Source organism: Clytia hemisphaerica, unplaced genomic scaffold (assembly GCF_902728285.1).
Source record: "Clytia hemisphaerica strain Z4C2 unplaced genomic scaffold, Clytia hemisphaerica genome assembly, whole genome shotgun sequence".
NCBI lineage: Eukaryota > Metazoa > Cnidaria > Hydrozoa > Leptothecata > Clytiidae > Clytia > Clytia hemisphaerica.
In genome coordinates this window covers 81,548-106,527 of record NW_027103892.1, presented here as the reverse complement: position 1 = coordinate 106,527, position 24,980 = coordinate 81,548, and the positions used below count along the sequence as shown (strand labels likewise).

The 24,980-nt window shown below is 35.4% G+C and overlaps 1 protein-coding gene across 1 annotated transcript in view; it reads right to left on the bottom strand.

The window, feature by feature from the left end:
* The window catches only part of LOC136808687 (intermembrane lipid transfer protein VPS13A-like), an 87,595-nt gene that overhangs the window by 26,008 nt on the left and 36,607 nt on the right, over positions 1-24,980 (bottom strand). Inside the window, exons 36-47 of the mRNA XM_067065229.1 lie at positions 24,355-24,714; positions 21,853-22,925; positions 7,737-8,277; positions 7,406-7,596; positions 7,060-7,144; positions 6,641-6,805; positions 5,798-6,024; positions 3,916-4,068; positions 2,594-2,674; positions 1,924-1,965; positions 1,293-1,412; positions 758-835 (exon numbers count right to left, since the gene is read on the bottom strand). Of these exons, the coding sequence (XP_066921330.1) occupies positions 758-835; positions 1,293-1,412; positions 1,924-1,965; positions 2,594-2,674; positions 3,916-4,068; positions 5,798-6,024; positions 6,641-6,805; positions 7,060-7,144; positions 7,406-7,596; positions 7,737-8,277; positions 21,853-22,925; positions 24,355-24,714 (3,116 nt within the window). The remainder of the gene's footprint in view (positions 1-757; positions 836-1,292; positions 1,413-1,923; positions 1,966-2,593; positions 2,675-3,915; positions 4,069-5,797; positions 6,025-6,640; positions 6,806-7,059; positions 7,145-7,405; positions 7,597-7,736; positions 8,278-21,852; positions 22,926-24,354; positions 24,715-24,980) is intronic.

Genomic DNA, 24,980 nt, shown 5'->3' with positions numbered 1-24,980 from the left:
ATCGCTACTTTTAAGATTTCATAATTAGAAAATATAGAAATGCCTTATCGGCCAAAACTTAGTCGGCCCTAAGTGACTAAATTTTGGCTTGGTGACTAGAATTAGGGCCGAATAAAAATTTGGGCCGACTATAATTTGGCCGATAAGGTAAAACTCAAATAATGAAATATCCCAATTTTTTGAGGTCAGTAGTAAAATCTCAGTCATATATGAGTACTAAAAGGGTTTTCAAGAATTTTTTACATACCACCACCCCACTTTAGAGAAAGTGGTATTTTAGTACCCATGTACTAAAAATTTTGGGGATATTTTGGTAAAGGGACCACCCAATTTCGGTATTCTCAGGACAAATTTTGTCTTTTCGGGACCATTTTTCTCAATTTTTTTTGCATATATTCATTTTTGCAAAAAGTGATACTTTTAAATAATGCTGCTTTTTGAATCGAGCAAATATTAAAAACATTTGACTGAATGCAAAAATGAGTAAACTTAGGAAATTAAAATGAGAAAAATTCAAACGTCTGTTTAAAAAATTCAAAAGAATTCTGGAAAATCACGAAAAATTCTGAAAAAAAAATCAAAAATAATACCAAAGTACTAAAACATTTCTCAAATGTTAGTCTCGATTGGTATTTAGTACCCCGTCGTACTAAAAGGATTTTAAAGATATTTGGGTATACCACCACGCACGTCACTAAACACCATGGCGTTCAAGATTTTAGTACTGACCCCCTGTTTGAATATGTTTTCTACGTACTTTTATTGGTACAAGATCATAGATAACGCTTCGCTTTCTTTGAACCACAATATCTTTAATGTCATGAAAACCGTCCACCTAAAAGAAATATCAAGTTGTTGTATCGGAGGATATCGAGCGCGACGGTAAATGAAGTCGACGCAAAACAAAGTCGATAATTGATGTACGGCTCTATATCGCCTTTACTGACCTAAACAGACGACGGCATTTTTTTTACCGTCTCTGAGCAAAGTGGACGGCGATTTCGGCGACATGTCAACTTTGCTTTATACCGTCTCCTTCGATTTATCTCGAATATATCAACTCGCTAATGACGATAAGAACGCTAAAGATCTGCACCCCTTTAATATCGTATTAGACGAATCTGTATGATGACGTCATCAACTCCAAAAGTTTCATTATTACGGGATATTTATATCAAAAGTTATTCATACCTATTAGTTCTCGACATGCGTAATAATACAACTGTCAAAGAAACCTGAGCATGCAATAAATCATAAAGTTAATTTGAAATTTCTCGATTTTTTTATAATACCGATAAATTGATTGTGTATAGATCGTTGGTCTTTCGTTTCTCAAATTTCTTGGGAGCAAAAGTAATGCCAACAGGATTCGAAGAAGATGCTAGCTCGATTGTCGAATCTCCATTTGGTCCCTTAAAGAGAAGAATAAAATAAAAGTATTTAATCCAATATAAAACTTAAAATGGAAAATTGGAAACTTTAGATAAAAAAAAGTTATGTCAAAATTCAGATGATGTGGATGGTATAAAAAGAATCGAATTTTTACGTGGATGGCCCAGTAAAGTCTAGGACGTTTCAGACAGGTTTTAAATTTTTTTCACAGGGTCCAAGGTTGGTTATCTAAGAGCTGAATAAAACATTCCAGCCATGAACCTCTTAACGCTGACGTCTTAGACCACATGGCCATCGCTGCTTTATATTATGTGCCGTATAAAGTTTAATTGCGCGATTAAGCTCTAGTTTAGACGGCCAACTTTCTGCTCTGCCTATTCTAATTGTTAGAGTAGGCAAAAAGTGGGCACAAAGTTGGTAGTTAAAATCTTTGCTTGAAAAAGATTGAAAGAAGCCATTGCATTGAAAACATTTTTGTATTGGCTTTCAAGAAGACAGAGAAAAGTGAAAGTGAAAGTGAAAGTGTCATACCTGCAGAAGTTCATTCAATGTTACTGTCACCTTCTTGGAGAGCTGAAAAGAAGAAGAGGAACGCAACGAGGTATATTATAAAGGTTTTCCAAGAAAAAGATTGTATAGAGAGTGTTTTGGACGTCATATTTTTGGATATCCAGGGGTCATACGTCAAAAACTCGACGTCAAATATTACAAAATATTTCAAAGTTTCAAGCTTTAGCCATTCTTGAAGCGAACGTAACATATTATATTTATGGAATAGTCAAAATTCAATGCTAAACTAAACAAATAACAAATATCTAAACACAGTCAAAAATTGATATTATCTTCAATTTTACCAAGAGGTAAAACAATGGGAACTTTTACCATTCAAACCTTTCCAAACTTCAAACTAATTGAAGGATAAGCTCTTATATAAAACATGTTCTGTAATTTGAACAGTATACTACTCCTTCAGAGAGTGTCAGCTGTATAGTTTCATATCTGATTATTTTCTTTCCCGTTGAAAAGAGTAATACCCGGGGGGTGGCACTGACCTTGACGACCGACGGGGACGTGCCGGTGGATTTGAAAAGTTTGAATGTTTGGTAAATTTGGGACCCTTTCAGAACGAAAAATCGAAGAATTTTCCCATTTTAACCCTGAAAAGTGGCTAATTTCCCCCGGAGTAATATTATATACATACCAAGTTTTCGATCATGAAAGGTTCTTTTTCGACCAGGACTTGTGGTAAAACGTCCACTGACTCTACTGCATCACCAAACACCTGCAAATGAAAAACGAATGAATATATGCGCATGTCGAATCGCTCATTTCTGTTCTTTAGCGAAATACAGCGTGTCCCAAAAAACGAATTTTATAAAAAAGCTGGTTTACAATAATTAAGTAACATTAAAATTCTCTGTTCAATCAATAGATATTCAATTCCCAAGATGATTGAATAAGTTTTGGAGATTGAAATATTAAGTATAAAGTCATAAAATTTCGCATAAATCAAAAGGTTTTTACTTTAAGCCATGTGTCCACTCCGGAAAGTTTGCAACAGATCGGTACGGATTGGAACGTTTTCTATCGTTCTAAGGATTATCTTCGACCCACATATTTTTTTTCACGTGGACAGCTCAATTGTTCACGTGTTAAGATCAAGACGGATCGATAAAAGATTTTTTTAATTTTTTTTGCGATCCGGGCCGGATGGAAACGGTTCTTTTGTTTTGAAATAAAAAAAAAACTGAAAATTCCGAAAGATGGAAAGTTGGAAAGACTGCTTTCCAATCCGTACCAATCTGTTGCAAACTTTTCCGTGAGCCTTTTTTGGACACTGTATATCGGAAATTGCACAGTAAGGCTTATAATCCATACATAATTCGAAAGGAAAGCTTTTAAAGATTTTAAGATCTTTAAATACTTAAGGAAACGAAATCATTTCCAATCCTTTTTTTACACTTTTTTATATTGTCTTTAGGGGCGAAAAAAAGACTGGGACGCTTTTAGGGTGGTAAAGCGGACAAAAAAATACCCGTACGGCAATAGGCGGCGGCTACGGTCGAAAAGGTGTATGTCTAAAATAGTTGTTGAAGACTCAAATACACGCTTTTTAAAATAAGAATGTTGTTTTTCATTGACTAATGGATAATATTTAGCTGCTTGATAAAAATCAACCTTCAAATATTCACACTAGGTAGTATTGTTAGGTTAGGATTTAAAATTAACCTCAATTTAACATGTAACACAGCCATTAATCAATCAACAATATATTTTTTTTGTCTTGAGCATTGATTGGGGGATTTACAGGCCATTTACAGGCAAAAAGGCTCTTAAAAAGGCATTTTTAGGTTCAGTTGCAAATTTTATGATGTTGACAGTTCAATTTTATCATGAATATTTTTTTAGAGTGTATTTTTATAAAAATGCGTGTTCAAGAAGGCATCCATATACAGTAGAGTCTTTATCAAAACAGACAACGCATCAAAATCTAATGAAACGACAAAGAAAAGTATACTGTACCTGTCCCAATTCACCGAGTAAAGCAAGACATGATTTGGAAATTGTCAATTCAAGATTATCTTGAGATTTGATTTTCAGGTTTGATTCCGGTTTTTGTAAAACGATTTCGTTGGAAGTGGATGAAGCAGAATTGTCGTCACCTTCCATCGTGTACTACGCGGAAAAAGAGTGAGAAGATTTCCGCATTTGATATAGAGATTGAAATAATTTTGTATGTAGCTGATGATTGTACGCATGAAACTTAAAGTACTACACAAAAATGAAGTTTTGAATTTTTGTTTTGTTATAAAGCTCCTTCTGGTAGAGCACTTTGTTGTTGTTGACAATCATTTTCAACTTCTTTGATTCATTTGATATATAAACATACGACACCCTTTGTAGCTAATGAAGGCTGCGCGCATCCCCTGTTTTGGTAAAATGGAAGCATATCGTGCATAACATCCCCGTCCGTGAGTTACCCCCGTATTTGTGTACAAAATTGATTAGTAAGTTTTTATGAGAAATGGATTTCTGAAACTTTTAAAGAAAATTGAAGCAGGTTACCGGACGGGGTCAATTTCGGGGATGCACGCAGCCTATCTTTAATGAAGATCTATTTCTTATTATGACATAGAAAATCATACAAATATTGTACTTATTACAGAAAATGGTAAAACAGGCTGCACTATAATTTAATTTTTGAAGAAAGTAAATTTTGATGAGTTGAACCCTCGCTAAATCGAACTCGAACGGGAAATCCATTACAGAGAGATTCGAATTATAGAAGGCATTTTAGGAATGTTCTTTTTTAACAGGGACTGAAAATAAGGTTCGAATTGTAGGAAGATTCGAATTATAGAAGTTCAATTAGAGAGAGTTCAATGTATGTAACTCTACAGTCATCGGTGAGACATAGATCACTCTTCGAGAATCTTCATTTACAAAATTGATTGACAAATTTTCATATGAGAATTCTCAGTGGCAGACAATCTATTAAAATGTGATACCTTATTGGGGAAAAAAATGTCGGAGTTTTATTTAGTCGGGGTTTTTTTTCGACGGGGAAAAATTTCGTCACCTAGAGGCATTTTCGTCACTTTCCCCCGATCAAAATTTCAAATTCGTCACTTTTCCCCGACGAAATTTACAATTTAGTCACTTTCACCAACTAAATTGTACAAATGAAATGGTTTCCTTCACTAGCTCGAAAAAAGATCTTGTAAGTTCAATACTATTGAGAGAGTTCAATGTATGTAACTCTACAGTCATCGGTGAGACATAGATCACTCTTCGAGAATCTTCATTTACAAAATTGATTGACAAATTTTCATATGAGAATTCTCAGTGGCAGACAATCTATTAAAATGTGATACCTTATTGGGGAAAAAAATGTCGGAGTTTTATTTAGTCGGGGTTTTTTTTCGACGGGGAAAAATTTCGTCACCTAGAGGCATTTTCGTCACTTTCCCCCGATCAAAATTTCAAATTCGTCACTTTTCCCCGACGAAATTTACAATTTAATCACTTTCACCAACTAAATTGTACAAATGAAATGGTTTCCTTCACTAGCTCGAAAAAAGATCTTGTAATTCGACGTTTAAAGCACTAATTTTGGTTAATAAAGGTGTAAAAAATTTAGATCTTAATTTTTTCCCCGATAAGGTATTGTCAGTTCAATTTGATACCTGATAAACCGAATATTATCTTTAGAATTTCAAACAAAGATTAAGAGCTTAAGTGTTGTTAAACGCTTCATTTCAAAGTAGAAAGTTCATGAAAAAATAACACTCGCATTCTTCTTATAATTATTAGCTTCAAAGTTGAAACCAAAAATTCGCTTCACAAGTTTCATGTGTAAGGGAGAGCATACTCAAAAACTGCAAGACCTATATGGATAGCTTACATTGACAGAGAGTTGCCACGGTCTTTCCCTCCTTTTCTCCATCAAAGGTTCAATAACTGGCTCCCATTCGGCAACGTTTTCGTTATAATAACTGGCTTCTAATGATACAGTAGCGTGTGCATTCATTTGGCTTGACCAATCCTTCAAGTTAGCTGTGATTTTGGAATCCATTTTGAGCATGGGTGTCAACACGCCTCCCAAGTAACCTTCCACACGTAATGAGATACCTAAAGTAACAAATGATACTTTTATGGACCTAATTGGCTAAACATAAGTTCTTAATAAACAAATGATACTTTTATGGACCTACCTGGCGACAACTAATGGGAAAATCCCCGGAAAACAACACTTTTTCCGGGACAATTCCGGATCCAGCAGCCAAAAAATTTTTTCTTCGTAAATTGGGCTGCGTCACATTTTGGGAATTACTATTTTTGAATCCAGCTAAACTGAGAGTATCTTTGGAAAATTTTGATGTATGGAAAATACCCGTAAATACAAATGTAAGACGTTGTTCGACCCCTCCGTGATTACAGGTGTTATCCTTGTACTAAAAACTATTTTAAAGTCTTCCCAATCTTTCTATCAGTAGAATAACAAACGATAAATTCTTGGATGGCAAAGCCTAAAACTACCCGATCGCTTAAAACTTGTCTGTAAAGCGTGTTTTCCACAAAGGGGCCTCGAACACACTATGCGATGGAATGTTCCGCCATTGCAAAACCAATTGGTGATAGGCGATATATATGAAAACTTTTTTATTCTTTTGAACACTGTGATAGAGGTGCGATAGTTTAAAAGGCATTTTTGAAAGAGAAAATAAGTTATGAACAAAGAACAGACCTTGCACATCGAGAACTAGTTCCTCCTGTCTTGTTGTGATGATGTCAGCATTTTCTTCACTCGTTTCTGCACTTCCGTATTGAGAAAGGATACGGATCCGGCTGGGTGTCACTCTCTTCTTGGATCCATCCGTAAACTCCACTAGATAACGGTTTGTTTTGTCACCTGTAAGAGAAAAACATATAAATTTCTTTTTGAAGAGTTTCAATACCTTTATCGTATTCAGAAAAAGAGTGGGCGTGAAAAGATTGGTCACTCCCTGAGAACACCCATTGCATTTAAATTTCGGAAAGGCACCCAAGCTGAGAAGGCTACATATAAACAAACGTGATAAAATGATTTTCTTTTGACAAAATAAAATGAAGTAAGGTGGGCTGTGTTAAATTCGGAATATAAAATATTAGGAGCGACTTTTTGACCTTCTTTTTTGGTGACTTCCCTAATGACAGCCAAATACATTTTTTGATCGTCATTGTCAGGTTGCACTATGACGTCCAAACCAACCTTCCATAACAAAATGAGAATATTTTTATACATCTATCAACTCCATTCCAGTATCCTTAAAAGCTAATAAAGTTCTAATAAATGGTTTGTCAGATGTATTTTTTATTCATTTCGAAATCTGTACCGTTAAAATGAAAATTATATTGCACCCGGAAAAACAGTGGAGAATAATAAGGACAAAATAGCAGATATATTCAGTTGCTACTTTAAAGAATAAAACAACTTCGACCCCTAACTTTTTGTGTGTTAATAAAAACAAACCTTCAACGATGACATGAGAGGAACGATATTTCGGACAACAAAATGAATGTTTTGTATTTCGTGAGCCAATTTCCGTCCATTTAAATGTTTAACGCAGATCATTGTGTTCTTCTCTGCTACGATACCCTTCTCGTATAAAGGAGCGTCGCGTGACACTCGGGAATAAACGTATGTGCCAACTTCAGGTAAAGCTATTTATAAGCGAATGAAAAATATGAAAATTATTAAAGTAACTACTCCAAATTCAAAACTTCCTCCCTGTTTGCAAACTCACTTCTAACCTTATGAAAAAGATTGACAAGCATTTTAGAGAAGAGAATATTTATCTTACCATCAAAAGGTGCTTTTGGCATCAAGATCAATTTCGTGATGGGTACTTGGTTAATTGTACCGTCTTCGAAGCGTATCGAATACAATCGGTTATTTCCTTCACCTTGGATGGCGGTCACTTTCCCCGGATGATATCCTTTAGTTGTGCTTCCTTTGGATGCAATGACTTTGAAATGCTTTTTGACTTGACGGTATTGAGGCGTCAGGTTCAAAATAACGGCTGACGGATCATCGATGTCGTGTTCGATTTCTCCACTGATCTCATCCAATTGCACTCGGATTCGATAATCCTCGATGTCATCAACTTTGCCCCGATAGTAAAAACCATCATTAAAGCGGGCGTAAACACACGCCCCTAGTCCAGGGACAACCCCCTTGATGGGTTTACCAATGATACGAAGTTCATCAGGCGGGAAGAAGTTCTCCGTTTGGTTGTCATAGAAATTGACAAGGTATTTGATTGGAGCAATAGCAGTTGTCTTGACAGAAACAGATTGTTTGGCGCCATCCGAAGAATCTTTATCCACATTCGAATCCCAAACCTTTAAAGAAATAGTTGAAGGATATAATTCAACACATCATTTATTCCCAGAGCATCTTTCAACAACATTTGGAATATTATTTAATGCTTTGTCAGCAGTTTTTTGCGCGACCACTTTTTGTAAAGCATAAAAAGCTCAATACATTGTGTAAGAGTCTGAAATTGTGTCTTGATTCCTTGGCAATTTAATATTTTCTGAAAATAAACTATTATAAGTGGATACTGAATCGACCTGCCTGTAAAGAAAACGAAAAACGTCGTTCGAAAAAGACCACGGACCAACGTCCAAGATTCAGAAAAGACCTTAAAACAAGTTTTCGTAGGTCACCACTCAGATCTGGGCATATTTTTAATATCTTGCTCCTAAAAATAGGGTGCAAAATTTAAAAGAATGTCTCTCGAATTTCCTGCAGTTTTCATACGAATCGATTTTAAGTTAATCGATAGAGTTCATTTAAGTAGTAGATAAGGTCTATTTGTTAAGTTTCCAACATCTCGTGCCAAAAAACATTACCTTATTAAGGTGAAAAATTGACGTTTTTGACGTTTTTCGATGGCGCCACGATTTTTCTGAGAACATTTCCAGAAAAAATCAACCTCACAGCTTGATAGCCCTGACTTAGAAGTATCCAAGAATAATATGGTTCGTTAAATTTTGGTGTCTAAATCAGGAGATCATTCAATTTTAAAGTCGGTAAAACTGCCGACTCATCAAAAAATAATTTTCAATATTTGAATAAAAAATGTCGATTAATTGAGAAAAGTTTAAAATTAAAATTTTCAAGTCTAAAAGACGTGATCAATCAATTTTCATCATATCCTTCTTCACGACTAATTTATCGAAATAGGTAGACAAATAATTTATAAAACTGCAAGTAGCTGTCGCTAAAAATGCCCCGCAGAGCTTCTTTTCGAAATATCCCTAAGTAAGCAAAATAACGCATGTGAAGATTTTAAATTCGTTTAATATCGATAAAATTATAGTTGGAGGAAGAAAGCTTGGTTTCAACTTTACTTTTGAGATGACATGCGGTAGACGTTCGCTCACATCTCAAAAAGAGAAGTTATCGCTCACATGTTATCACAGTGCAAACGCCAAAAATTCTGAAATTGATTTGATTCTTATAAAGTAGACACTTATAATAAAATTAAATATGCTCATCTTTTTCGCCATACTTTGTTTACTCTGTAAGAACTAATTACAGAAAGGCATATTACCTTCAATCAAGAGTTATTGATTTGATTCTTATAAAGTAGATGCTTATAATTAAAATAAATATGCTCATATTTTTCGCCATCCTTTGTTTACTTTCTAATAACTAATTACTAATTACTAATTACAGATAAAAAAATTCACTCCATTAAGAATTAGTGAATAAGTTGTTCTTTCAGAAAAAATGAACTAAAAATAAGGGTGTGGTGGTTAGTAATCCTGTAACCGACCATCCAATAAAAAGCAGGTTAAGCCGCTACACCCAAAAGAGCAACATGAAGATCAATCTGTGAAGTTGCTGTACTGTACATCAACTTGCTGTACTGTGGTGTGTTTGCCAGTCACTTGCCTGCCTCGCACTGCAGGAGTTGATCATTAAAACTTCCAGCCTAGTGGTGTCGCGAGCCTCGGGCTATAATGCCAGCGAAAAAGTACAAATTTAAAGACCTTAACATCGTCACACAAAATGTTAGAGGACTTAAATCAACGACAAAGAAACATATATTGTTCAGTCAATTCATCGCTCGAAATTTATTCGCAATGTGTCTACAAGAGACATGGACTAGTGATTTCAAGAACTTGGAATACAACCAATGTATGCTATTGACCAATGGACGACCCGTATCGGAAGTCACCAGTAAACGAGGACAAGAGGGAGTTGGAATCGTTCTCAGTCGAGACGCCGTGTTAGCTTGGGAAAGCAGCAGGTTCAGAAACCCATGTTGATCTCGTTCACGAATCATTGCTATAACGATTGTTATTGAAAGATGCCAGAGGAAAGGATATCGGTATATTTCTCGTATCAGCCTATTCACCTATTGGAGTGGCAAAAGAAGATGTTTGGAGTGAATATTTGAATAAACTCGATATTATTATGAGTAGAAAGCGTAACTCGGACGTTCTTATAATCGGATGCGATTGCAACTCAAGTTTGGGAACTTCTTATCGAGACAGTGAATCTATGTATAAAAACTCAATTGGGAAGTTCGGTTTAACACACAGAAATCTCTCGGGAATACGTTTCATGACCTTCTTAGAATCTCGTAACCTTCTTGCGTTATCTACCTACTATCGTAAGAAATCATATACAACATGGACCAACCCGCGTTCGAAGCTTCCTCATCAAATAGACCATGTGTTAATTCAAAAAGACAGTTCAAAACGTTTTACAGACTGTGGAGTTTTTACACCTCTTGTCGATAGTGATCACAAAGCGGTCATTTGCAAAATAAGATTGATTACACGTTTTAAAATCCAGTCATCCATCCGGCAAAATATGATCCGACTTAATAACAACTCGCTTCTCGATCAACAGATTGCTAAACACTTTGCTCAGACTGTAGTACAGAATTACGACAATACAGCTGATGGTCCCACCTACTCTAAATTTGCCTCAGCTATTGAAAAAAAAAACTGCTTTTGAGAATCTTCCCAAATCATCTCGTCCACAACCAGACTGGTTTGAAGCTGATGAGGAGAACCTTTTCAGTTTGATTGACAAGCGTAACCGACTCTTGAAAGCACACATCAATCGTTCAACCCGATCGTCAACACAAAAACTCCGTACTGCTAGAAAAGAGTTGACTAAAGCGATCTCACGAGCAAAGGAGAACTGGATCTTACTGAAACTTAACTCTTTGAATTCGACAGCTGCGTCTGTTAAAGGAACTAAACTATGTTGGGATTCAATAAAATCACTTAAGAACGGTTTGAAGAAACCCGCCCCAGTCCAAGAGAAAATGATGACTAAAACCGAACGGAACAAAATGTACACTCATCTGAAGAAAATGCCAAGTATTTAAAAATCACTTCGAAAATTTGTACAACAATCAAGCTACCTTCGATCCTGAAGTATTAACGTTTCTCGACCAATGCCCTATATTGACGCAATGCGAGCAACGTCCAACAGATATCGATATCAAAAAAGCTTTACATCTCTCAAAAACAAAGCCCCTGGTGACTCTGGAATCACACCACTCATGCTGAAATCTTGTATCCACAACCAGCATGTTTCGTTTTACTTCGCGACATCATTCTCGAGGTTTGGGACAATGAATCTCCACCCGAATCCTGGGATACCGGTCTGCTGAAAGTTTTGCCAAAAAAGGAGACCTTAGTCTACCCGGCAACTATCGTGGCATCATGCTTTTGGAAGTTGCTTACAAAATCCTTGCCATACTTATCCATGATCGTTTACAGCCACTTGTCGAATCTCTAGACCATGAAGCACAATGTGGCTTCCGCTCAGGAAGGGGTTGTTTAGACGCTTTTTTGCCGTGAATATGGCTATGAAAAAGCGTAGAGAACATAGTAAAGAACATGGATTTTGTTCCTTGACTTAGTCAAGGCCTTTGACCGAGTCCCGAGAGATATGTTGTGGGAAGTTTAGAAAAGTTTGGCGCACCCATCAAGTTAATTCGACTGATAAAATCACTTCATGAAATTTCAAATTAGATTTGAATAGAAAATTGCAAGCATTCAATCAACTGCAACCTCGGAGTTAAACAAGGGGACATTCTTGGGCCTGTACTCTTCGTTGTTTACATAGCCGCTCTAATGATCACTTGGCGTAACTACACGATCGACTCTTTGTATGTTCAGAACCAAGAAGGATTTCTGTATGACAGGGAGACGAGTTACTGCCTCCGGAATCGATTTCGACTTCCCTGACTCAGAGTACGCAGGATATACAGCCGTGTTGTTCGAATCCGCATCGATCTCGTCATTTCATTCCTCTACTGCTTGACACATTTCAATCGCTTCGGAATGGAAGGTCATGTTGGTGATATATCTTTACCCATAAACCATCAAAAACTGAAATATTTGTTTGTTTCTGCTCCAGTCAAATCGTATCACGATTCTATACGTTTGACAATACGAATCTAACATCAATCGACTTGGGAGATGGGAAATTTATACCCGTAACCGACCGTTTTTGCTATCTTGGTAGAATCATGTCACGCGATTGTACAGACAATCTTGATATTACTAACCGTATCAAAAGAGCTAGCAATGCTTTTGGCGCTCTAAGAAAATCGATTTTCTCCAATGCAAATGTCTCCAATAAAGTCAAGGCATCTGTTTATGAAAGCTTAGTACTTCCGATTGCTCTTTACGGATCAGAATCATGGAGTCTTACAGAGAAGTTATTCAATCTTTTACGTATGTTCCATCGTGTTTGGTAAGAGCAATGTGTAGAGTTAATATGTTACAGGTCAGGCGATATAGAATCTCAAATGAGGAGTTGTTGAATCGTATTGGCTTGTTGTCTATTGATAGTTACATCACGAAAAGGCAGCTCTCATGGGCAGGGCATGTTGCTAGAATGAATTTTGATCGTCTTCCACGGAAAATGTTATCGTCATGGGTAAGGTGTAACCGCCCAAGTGGTTCACCTGAATTTACTTATGGCCGTGGTTTGAAAAAGTGTATGAATAAGGCTAATGTGCCTGTAATTAATTGGTTTGATTTGGCGCAAGATAGAATTGGCTGGAAAAGAATGGTGAATGGTATTGTTGTAATATGATATTATTATCTTGGTTGTTTTAGTAATCTAATATTTATTATGCTACTAGTACTTTTCTTCCTTTGGCTAGCGCTATGATTTCCTAGGACTATTTTATTTTTAATATATCTTAGATCTAGGCCGATTCCTTTTGCTTTAGGACGGATCACTCTCTCTCTCTCTCTTTGTTTACTTTCTAATAACTAATTACCGAAAGATATATTGCCTTCAATCTAGAGTTATTGATTTGATTCTTATAATGTAGATGCTTATAATAGAAATAAATATGCTCATCTTTTTCGCCATCCTCTGTTTACTTTCTAATAACTAATTACCAAAAGATATGTTGCCTTCAATCAGAGTTATTGATTTGATTCTTATAAAGAAAATGCTTATAATAAAAATAAATATGCTCATCTTTTTCGCCATCCCTTGTTTACTTTGTAAAAACTTATTACCGAAAGGTATATGGCCTTCAATCAAGAGTCATTGATTTGATTCTTATAAAGTAGGTGCTTATAACAAAAATAAATATGCTCATCTTTTTCGCCATCTTTTTTATTACTTTGTAAGAACTAATTACCCAAAGGCATATTGCCTTCAATCAAGAGTTATTGATTTGATTCTTATAAAGTAGATGCTTATAATAAAAATAAATATGCTCAATTTTTTCGCCATCCTTTGTTTTCTTTCTAAGAACTAATTACCGAAAGGTATATGGCCTTCAATCAAGAGTTATTGATTTGATTCTTATAAGTACCAAGTAGCAACAAAAGAGATATCGCGCGCAAACATTTTTAAACCCTGGCGGCCCGCTCAGAATCGGAAGAAACAACATGAATCTGAACATGAATATTTTTCTGGCGAGCAAGTCCGCTGCGTGAAGCAACAAAAGCCCCTGCGGGGCAAAAAATGCTAGAAATGAAACTTCGACCTTCCAAAGCAAGCAAAACCGATTTTTTTAGAATTTTGGCCATATTTCTTAAAGCGATAAGATCTACCATTGATCTCAGACTTCTGTCTTCAGATTATCGCTCCTTTTTGTGTTTTGTGCATTCCTTTTGTCATTTATTCTCTAAAATATTGTTATATTTTATTTTTTATTGCCCCCGCAGGAGCGTAGCGACGAGGAGGCACTCATAGTTTCACGCATAGATATTGGACTGGAATCTCAAAATTTTGCGAATTGTTTTGTGTAAGCATATCCGTAGTTAGTCTCTTCCGTAAATGTTCGGGTTTTTTCCGGGACGGTAGTATACATATTTTCATATTACGTTATATGGTATTATCATTATTACATATTACAATTTTAGTTTTGATTTATTTTTTTTATTTTTTTTGTTATAGGAGTATATTTCGCAGGTCTATTGACCTCTATGAAATAATCTAATTCAAATTTACAGTTCATCAATAACGGTCTTTTTACATATTTTCTTAAAGTAGAGCTTAGCCCGAGGGCTACCTCTCACTTTCCATACACATTTAGCTTTGAAAAGCTGAAGCGAGTTTTATAAATGCAAATCAAAACGGTGTATGATATAGCACGAATTACAATATTACTTGTGCAAATCAAAACAAACAAAATGGCAGACTGGTTATGATGATGATGAGCTGATTCATTGACTAGAAAAAGTGTTTTGTATGTCAAACTTTGTTTCTTGTCTTTGAAACTGAATACTAACTACTGTAATTTAGTCAGAAGTTCACTTCAGGAATGATTTCAATTCTTTTTCCAGAATCTTTAAAGAAATTTGCTTAAGTTTTCAAATGTACATTTGATATTTTTGTTCAAACTCGAATTTAAATACCATCATATGGTATTAACTCGAGAAAGTCCTTCTTAACTTAGTAAAACAACCGGCAAAGTACAAAAAAGATGAATGTACGCATGTGTAAAGTTGAATCCAAACGTGGTTGACTTTTTCTTTTGGTCTTCAAAATAATTTACCTCACTTAGAGTGTTTTTACGTCTTTTCAGTGTGGTAAATCTTTTTCAAAAACCTGAACAAAGTTTCGTTACTCGTTAAACTTTACATGCGCACGTTAAACTTTTTCATGCAGTTGTGATAGCCTAAATAACTTACGCTCCAGTGGTTTGGTGAAATAGCTCCAAATTCTGGCTTTCTAAGTTAGGAGAGACCTCCCCGAAGGCATTTAACGGTGGTTAGACTAGGTACACAGACAGTCATACCGAAAACACCATAAAGGGAAAGTATATCGCTAGCTATAAACTCAAAAAGTCTAGCTTCCTGAAGGCACGTCTCTTCATTGTCTGCGCTGCGATCAGCTTGGAGAAAAAGTTGCATCATGAAAAAGGACTATGCACTTGAAAAAAATTTAGGCGCATTTAACTTTCTCGACTGTACGTCTGAATGAACCACAATGGCATTCCTTTATTTCTTTGCCCCCAAATAGAAGATTTTGCTTGAGAAGTGCAATCAGCGTCGCTAGTGGAGCCCAGGCCTTAACTAGGATAATTGAGTTTCTATTTCTCAACTTAAGATGGCCAGAACTTTTGATAAATTTCATACGCCGATCTTTTGATATTGTTTATTAGGCAAAGTACATAGAGATATGTTGAATATCAGCTAATGAAAAAAAACAAGCTATTTCTGATTGGTTACCTTGGGATTTATTCACTGCTTGTCCATATATTTTGCCTACAATCTAATGTCTGCGACATTATTAGAAAAGGTCTATGTGAATAATAATCATGACATATATCGTTATAAAAAGAAACTAGAGAAAAAAAAACAAAACAGGAGATGAAAAATCAGTAAGATAATGATAGCATAACTTTTAAATATATTTTTGAGAGGCTTTTCCGCTATTCCTTAAATTTATTAAGTTATCAAGCCGCATGAATTCTTCAAGTATGTTTTTTTATAATGGAATTAATTTTTTTTTTCAAGCAAACGCCTCAATCAATCAATCAATCAATCAATCAATAACTAAATCAATCAATTATCCTGAATTTTTTAATTTCAAATGTTGCTTATTATTGTTATATTATGCTGATATAATCCTCTTTTAAGCAATCTTGCCACATCCGTGTCAATCCATGTAAAAAGTTTGTTAATTAAAATTAAGCAACGATATCACTCGATCTCTCACTCTTATTGAATCGTCGCTTTTCTCGTTTATTATTTTTTAAACGAGGTTTCATGCTTTTTCAAAGTTTCAAGTAAAAGCTTTAAACTCATTCTTACGCATTACCATTTTGCATTGTTATGTAAATACTCAAAAAGTAGAGCGAAAAAATTAAGGAAATTGAAACCCCCCTCCCCCAATCGGACGACTTTTGGGGGCACAAAAAGCAAAAATGGCGCCAAAAGGCACCTCTGATCGCTGATCACTGATCTCTGTTATCCTTTATACATCCTTTAGCAAAAGCAAAAGAACTAATCTCGAAAATTTGTCTCCTAGGTCAGTCCAAAGTCCCGCACAACCACCTAACGATTACTGTGTTACCTTAATCTACCTTTGGCGAATCTGAACGGAAGGCCTAAAACCATACATCGAGTTAACGCTATCTCTTCTGAAATACTTGGTAACTATCCTAATTTGAAATCTCAACTCTGTTCACAAAAACATACCTAGCTGACCTAGCTAGATTCAAAATTTTTGGTCTAAAATATTCCATTTTTTTTCCCCGTTTTCAAACTCAGTTTCCGGTATCATTATTAAACTTAAAGATCCCTCAAAGAAAGCCTACTTAAGTTAAGGGCTCTGATCATAGTCGGAAAATTGATTTTAGTATTTGAACATAAAAGTTATGTTTTAGGTTCTTTAACACTTTCAACAAAGAATTGCCTTTATAAATTGCTTTTTAATCAAATCCCTTAAGAGTAATTAAGAATTTAATTGCAAAAATAACCTTATGAACTTAAAAAGACGTACGTTAATAATATGTTGCATCACTTCGTTTATAAAAAGTGCAAAGTTTTAATGGGAGGAACTTTTTGTTTCAATTTTTCAAACTGTCGCAAAGAATAAACTGTTTAAAATTTTTCGGAAATTTTTCTAAATATCATCAAAAGTTATGGCTGATTTTCTATGAAAAATTGGGTTGGAAAATGGTCAAAAAGCAATTTTCAGATTTTGTAGCCAAATAAGCTTTAGAAAATTTTCCGAAAAAATAATCTTGTTCGATAAAAGTACACCTCTACCGCCCAAAAAAAATTAAAATGTTTTCTTCGCCAAACTAAGCTCTCAAAGTTGAAAATACTCGAGAGATCGCAAAAGTCTTCATTTTCTTCTTCATCAAATTTTTCATTGCTATTCTCAAATCTCAGAAATTAAAAATTCACTTGGTCGAGCCCTAAGTATCATTCTTATTAGGGATACTTTTATGGACCTACCTGTATGCATTAACACATTTATAATTGATATTACGGAGCGCGACCATTAAACAATCATTCAGACACATATAGTGACGATCTATTAAAATTAGTCTTTGTTTCTTATTAAAAAAACGTTAGAAACAAAATTTCATACTTTGAAATATTTTCATATTCAAGATTTGTGACAAAATACATCTTCTCATAATAAATTGAGTCATTTAACTAAGAAATCGATGTATGTATTAATAGTAATTCGTATACCGGGTGCGCCACAAAAAAGTTTCTCTCTTTGAACTAATTTTCTCATCAAAAATTGTAAAAGAACCATTCTTATTTTGTTGGAAAGAGAAGAAAGATAAACTTAAAATTATGGGTCATTTATTAATTTCGATTCGTTAGATCAAAAGTCATGCGCAATTAAATAAAAAGATACTCAGAAAGTGCTCGAAAACGTTAAAAATCGACCTATCAAATTTTTTTATTTTAATATTTTGGCAATTACAATAGCTTTATGATTATTTTTAAGTAGCTAAACACATAAATGTGGAAACTGAAGGGCGAAGGGTTTACTTACCTACTGAGGGGGGCACAAAGTGCCCCCTGTTAGAAAAATTGACTGGCATTTTTAACTAGTGGCTATGAGAAATTTTATGACTTTCATCAAATTTATTGGGAGGGTTTGGTTAAAATTTTTTTTCATTGGTCATTATTTGTCCCAATTACAGACCACTACAATCCAAACTGTGCGCGGATTTTGCTCTTTTCTGGCTTTCTCCAACACTATAACATGCTACCAGGTACTTTAATTGTCCATTTCATTGTATGCTTTTTTCATCTAGGAGAATTAGCAGCAAAAAATAAATATAAATTGACCAAAAAAAGTATCCCGACTTGAAAAAGTTGAAATGTTCTGATTACGCGGGTTTGAAATTTTTATGGCTGATTTCTATAAAAATTGGGTTGGAAAATTGGTCAAAAAGCACTATTTTCAAGATTTTGAAGCAAATAAGCTTTTAGAAAAATTTTCCGAAAAAATAATCTTAGTTCGATAAAAGATACACCATCTACCGCAAAAAAAATTCAAAATGTTTTTCTTCGCCGAAACTAAGCTCTTCAAAGTTGAAAATACTCGAGAGATTCGCAAAAGTCTTCATTTTCTTCTTCATCAAATTTTTTCATTGCTATTCTCAAATCTTCAGAAATTAAAAATTCACTGTGGTCAGAGCCCTTAAGTATCATTTCTTATTAGGGATACTTTTATGGACCTACCTGGTTATGCATTTAACACATATATAATTGATATCTACGTGAGCGCGACCATTAAACAATCATTCAGAACACATATAGTGACGATCTATTAAAATTAGTCGTTTGTTTCTTATTAAAAAAACGTTTAGAAACCAAAATTTCATACTCTTGAAATATTTTTTCATATTCAAGACTTTGTGAGCAAAAATACATCTATCTCATAAATAAATTGAGTAATTTAACTAAGAACATCGATGTATGCTTATTAATAGTAATTCTTATACCGGGTGCGCCACAAAAAAGTTTCTCTCTTTGAAACTAATTTTCTCAAAATCTAAAAATTGTAAAAGAACCATTCTTATTTTGTTGGAAAGAAGAAAGATAAACTTAAATATTGATGGGTCATTTATTAATTTCGATTCGTTAGATCAAAAGTCATGCGCAATTAAATAAAAAAGATACTTTCAGAAAGTGCTCGAAAACGTTAAAAATCGACCTATCAAATTTTTTATTTTAAATATTTGGCAATTACAATAGCCTTTCATGATTATTTTTAAGTAGCTAAACACATAAATGTGGAAACTGAAGGGTCGAAAGGGTTTAACCTTACCTACTGAGAGGGGGGCACAAAGTGCCCCCCTGTTAGAAAATTGACTGGCATTTTTTAACTAGTGAGGCTATGAAGCTGAAATTTTATGACTTTTCATCAAATTTTATTGGGAGGTGTTTTGGTTAAAAATTTTTTTTCATTGGTCAGTTATTTTAGTCCCAATGACAGGTTTGTTGGTGACCACTACCATCCCACAACTGTAGCGCAGGCTATTTTGCTCTTTTTTCTGTGCTTTCTCCAAGATACTATAACATGCTACCAGGTATACTTTAATTGTCCATTTCATTTGTATTGCTTCTATTTCATCTTACAGGAGAATTAGCAGCAAAAAATAAATATAAATATGACAAAAAAAAGTATCACCGACTTGAAAAAGTTGAAATGTTCTGATTTTACGCGGGTTTGAAAGTTTAAAACATTTTCTTCGGTTTTGGCGCGCTATAGTAGAACGTCACGACAAAATTGTTGATTTAGATTTTAATTTCCATTTAGTACATTTTAAAAGCTTTCAAATAAAAGCAAAATGAAAGAGATTGTGTTGCTCCATCTGTTTCAATAGCAATTTTAAGAAACATCAATTTTTTTGAGTTTTTTGGGTGATTTTTGCCAATTGTTGATACAATTGATGACGTCATCAAAAATTGCATTCAATTTTCAAAAAAAAAATTTGATAAATTTGTTTGTTATAGGTTTAAGCATTGCTGTACCAAATTTCATGACCAAATAATGTTCCTATCCTAAGTTATCCACCGGGGGCACTATGTGCCCCCTCTTTCAGTTGTAAGGGACCGAAATAGCTCTCATTTAGGTAGGGTTAAAATCTTCATCAAAATCAATTTAATTTACTTTTACCAAAATTTTCCTCAGACGAATTTTACAAGATTTTTTGGCCTTTTTTGACGAATTTTCTTCTTTTCATTAAAATTCGATCTACCTTTATATAACAAAAGGTCATTTAGACACCTAATTATCATTTTTAATTACTGAAACGAAAATACTAATGTATCATGTAATTATGCTTCTGTTTAATTTGATAGGTCGATTTTTAACTTTTTTGAGCACTTTCCGAAAGTAACTTTTTTATTCAATTGAGCATAACTTTTGATCTAATGAATCGAGTTTGATAAATGACCCATCAAATTTTAAGTTTATCTTTCTTCCTTTTAATGAAAGAGGAATGGTTCTTTTAAAATATTTAGATTTCTAGAAAATTAGTTTTAAAGAGAGAAACTTTTTTGTGGCGCACCCGGTAGATAAACATGCGTTTTTTGAGCCAACAAATTTTTTTTGAAAAAATCTACTTGAGCCATCTTTTACATATGATGGTACCCTACTTTCATGCAAAAAATCAGTTTAACTTTCTATTTTTTACTCCTGGAAAAGACGCTGTGAGCAGAACGGAAAGCCCAGAAGTGGGTGCACGATAAGGGAAACCAGTGTATAAGTTTTGGCGTTTGTTATTTGGCTAACCACTCCTATACAAATAATTTTGGGGATAAAATATTTCCCATATTTGACAATAATTATAGTGTATAAGATGGCCGCCTGCAACCATGTCCGCAAGCCTTGAAGGGAGGGAGGGAGGGAAAAAATTTTCTCTGTCTTCACTGTAAGATGAGCTTCGTTGCGAAAGAAGGATCGTGCTCTAAGTCATAGCTCTAAACCACCTCTCGATTCTACCGAACGGGGCAAATGCGATGGGCGCGTACTACGGGCGAACGGCCTGCTGAAGCCACTCTAGCTAGATGTGTTGAAGGGCGTGCCGTCGTAACAAAATAAAAGTTAAACTAAAACTTAACCTCTTAAATTACCATTTAACTTTCTATTTTTTACTCCTGGAAAAGACGCTGTGAGCAGAACGGAAAGCCCAGAAGTGGGTGCACGATAAGGGAAACCAGTGTATAAGTTTTGGCGTTTGTTATTTGGCTAACCACTCCTATACAAATAATTTTGGGGATAAAATATTTCCCAACCGAAGGTATTTTCGAAAATCGGGCTCCATCACATTCGAGGGTTTATAGTTACACATCTTTGAGCAAAAAATCAGAAAAAACTAATGAGCCAATCATGAGGAAAGCTAATAACGAGCGAACGAACGAACGAACGAACGAACGAACGAACGAACGAACGAACGAACGAACGAACGAACGAACGAACGAACGAACGAACGAACGAACGAACGAACGAACGAACGAACGAACGAACGAACGAACGAACGAACGAACGAACGAACGAACGAACGAACGAACGAACGAACGAACGAACGAACGAACGAACGAACGAACACCACCGGGGTAGGTCCAACACCCCACCGGGGTAGGTCCAACACCCCACCGGGGTAGGTCCAACAAGAACAACGTATCAAAATATACAGAGTCTTGAGTCTTGAGTCAAACTGAAGTTCAACGAGCACAAAATCGCTACTTGATTCAAATTCGATCAAAAGTTATTGAGGTTTGAAAAACACTGCCAGCCAATTTGAAATAGACTTTAGAAAGTTGGATTGGAGTTAAGAAATCAAGGGAATGAATGTGATGTCATCAAACTTTTTAGACAACTATGAATGCATCAATACAATGCACCGTCACTGCAACCTTGAAGCCAGCCCCCTATTCTCAGGTGTATTAAAAAAATTAAGAATTTACCAAAAGTATTACCTGAGTAATTCGACCAGTACGATATCCATGTTCTTTCGATTCCACAGCTAAAACATTACATCCAACATATAGATCACCGATCAGCGGTACGATATCCAAAACAACAGATGAGATATCCATAGCTCGGTGACTGGCTGTTCCTCGCTCCTCTGAAAAATAGACTTGATACGAGACATCCTTTTTAGCTAAGAAACCATGCTTATATTCTCCTGTTCTCGTTCGCGCCAGGACAAAGCTGCCAGCACTTAAGACTTGTTGTGGTGGGTGGTTTAAATACCACGGTCGCTTATTGGTGAACGTTTGAATATGCCATAAATCACGCATGGCTTTTCGTGCTTCTTTGATCTCTTCATCTGTTGGATCATTGGAGATGTAACCAGCACACGCTGATAAAGTTCGGATGGTTTTGGGTGAGATATTCAGTTTGATCAAAGTTGTGCTGACACTCATATGAGGTTTACCATTGATGGGTGCTGACGAGTGGAGATTGATGGAATCTAATGACAACACTGTTGATATATCACTCCGATGCTCATTCTTGAAAGCAGTTGACAAAATGGCGGTGTTAGAAACAGCACCAATCATTTTTTGAGTATCTCGCAATTCGAAATATTGGAAATTGATCTCGGTTGTAAGAAAGAGTGCATTTGTCTTGACATCCTTTGCATCTGCTAGTAAAACAATTTGCGGGTTATGGACGAAGATAGAGACTTTAGTCTCAGGTCTTTCTTGATCACCAGTGCAGAGGACAATCTCGCTGGCTTCTAAAGAGTCCTCGTCATCGCTGCCGCCAGACCCTGCCGCCGAGTCTAGACTACTCATTGAATGGCCATGTTGCAGACTATCATCTTTAGGTATGGCAGCTTGCAACGTTTTCAACAGGACCATGATAAACTCAACGTTGAATATACAAAGCATGTTACAAAGTTTGATGTCGATATTTTTATCTTGCGATGAAGTTTGATCGAATTGGATTTCGATCATTCGTGAGTTGTCGATTGGTCGTTTATGAGAAGAGGTTTTGACTTCTTCAAGGAGTGGCTCGGGACTGTAGTTGATCATACGCTTAACACCTTCAAAAAGAAACGGAAAACACTTATTAAGTTATTCTACTCGAAAAGTTTTTTTGGTTAAAGTTATAAAATCTTCTTTTTTTTCATCTTCATTTACGAAATTTTCGAAGTCTTAAAATGACCCACTTAAGATTATCTTTTCAACGATGTAGTCCTTTTAATTTTATGTTTTCTCCTCAAGAGCAATGTATTAAAATCAAAATGTGCGGACTGCCACTTTCATTGGGACAGACTTAAAGGGACATTACAGTAGTAAAATGTAAACATTGCGCGAACCACGTGTCATTAAAAAGAACAATTAAAATCACGTGTCCAAAACAAACTTGTAAAACAATTGAACAATCAAAATTAGCCATATTTGGTTTGATTTTTTATTTTGACATGTGACATTTGTTTTGATTTTGTATCCGCTGCATACAGTTTGTTTACAAATTTCGCAAGTACTGTTATGTCCCTTTAAGGTGAAAATAGCATCACATCAGACATCTAAGTAACAGAGGAAATTTGTTAACAAAATGGAGCGGACTTAGAGGCATAAACAATGGGCCAATTCACAGGCGAAAGGAATCATAGGTAAAAAGGATCACCGCGCTCTGAAAACCACTTTCTGTTGGTCAAAAATATCGGATATTTTCCCTGTAACCAACGCAAAACCGTTACTTATGAGGGTGCAAGCAGTCCTGACTACCCATCTTTAAGATCAACTTCTATCTTTTATTTCTCCATTAAAACCCTTGCGTTCTCGCCAATGTAATGCTTTCCAGCCATTCAAGTTTTCCCCGGCTTTTAAATCGAACGGGCATGAGACTATTTCAACCATAGATATCTTCTTTAAAAAATTACAATCATGGTCGAAATCATCATTTTTCGAAATTCGGAGTTCGGGCGGGAAAGTCGATTTTGGGCCATCTCTTAAATTTAATCGGATAATTCAATTTGGCTCGGGTTTATAGACTTCCAGGCTATATTTTGAGCCTTTATTGGACCATTTTTGAACTTTTGGATCCTCAGATCCTAAGGTCCCGAGTCTTACGTCTCATGTTAAAAATCAGAGTCAAAATTCTACCCTTCCAACCTAAGTTAGAGCGCTAAATCGATTGTGGCTATAAAATTTCCCTTTTTTCTCAAATATTACGACCATGATGGTAGATAGAGATTTTCGAAAAACAAAATAATCCGCCATCTTGAATGAAGTGACGTCAAAATTTAACTTGCGCGATCCTTTAAATCTTGAAGTCATTGGCAGTGTCGAAAAAGTTTCAACAGTGAAAACAAATATTTTTGGTCTATTGTGGTCTACTTTCAGCAAAGATGGCGGACTATTTTGCTTCACCTGCTGTTGCTTGGGAAATACAGAGAGAGAGTAGCTTTATCAAGTGTTTCATATAAGATATGGTGATTAGGACTAAGAGCTAAGATGAACACCAACCTTCATGCTCCTCGATAGGTCTCATATCATCCAACACCAAAGTGTCCAATCGAACGCTCATCTTCATAGCTTGTGTGGACATGATGTCTCCATCAACACACAGGTTACCAATAGTGAACAAAGCTAACAACAAATCATCCGTTCTCGCTAAAAATTCATCTTCAAATGTCATATCAGATGGTTTCAAGTAAAGCTTGATGTCAATTTTAGCCAGATCGAAGGATAGTTTGGTTTGAAGATATCCTTGTGGATTCTCATCTTCATCTTCCGGCTCCTCGTAAATGTCTGCTAAACGATCTTGTGGTATGTTTAACGTTTGTTTGGCAGGCTTGGCTTGCTTCTTCGGCGCATGTGACTCACCTTATAATAAGGAAAAGATTAATTTATGCGGATTAAATTTCACGTGGACTTTTTTTTCGCGAATTGAGAATCTAAAATTCAGCGCGAATCAAAGTTTGCGAGTGAGCTTCTTTTTCTTCTAAAAATTTCTTCTATTCCAATTTTCCTCTTTTATAATCTTACGCGGTTTGGCGGCGATTTGGCTTTTTTTTTTTTTTGCAAGGACTAATATTTGGGCGAAAGCAGCATAAATTCAACAAAAGTGCGAAAATAAATCCACGCAAAAT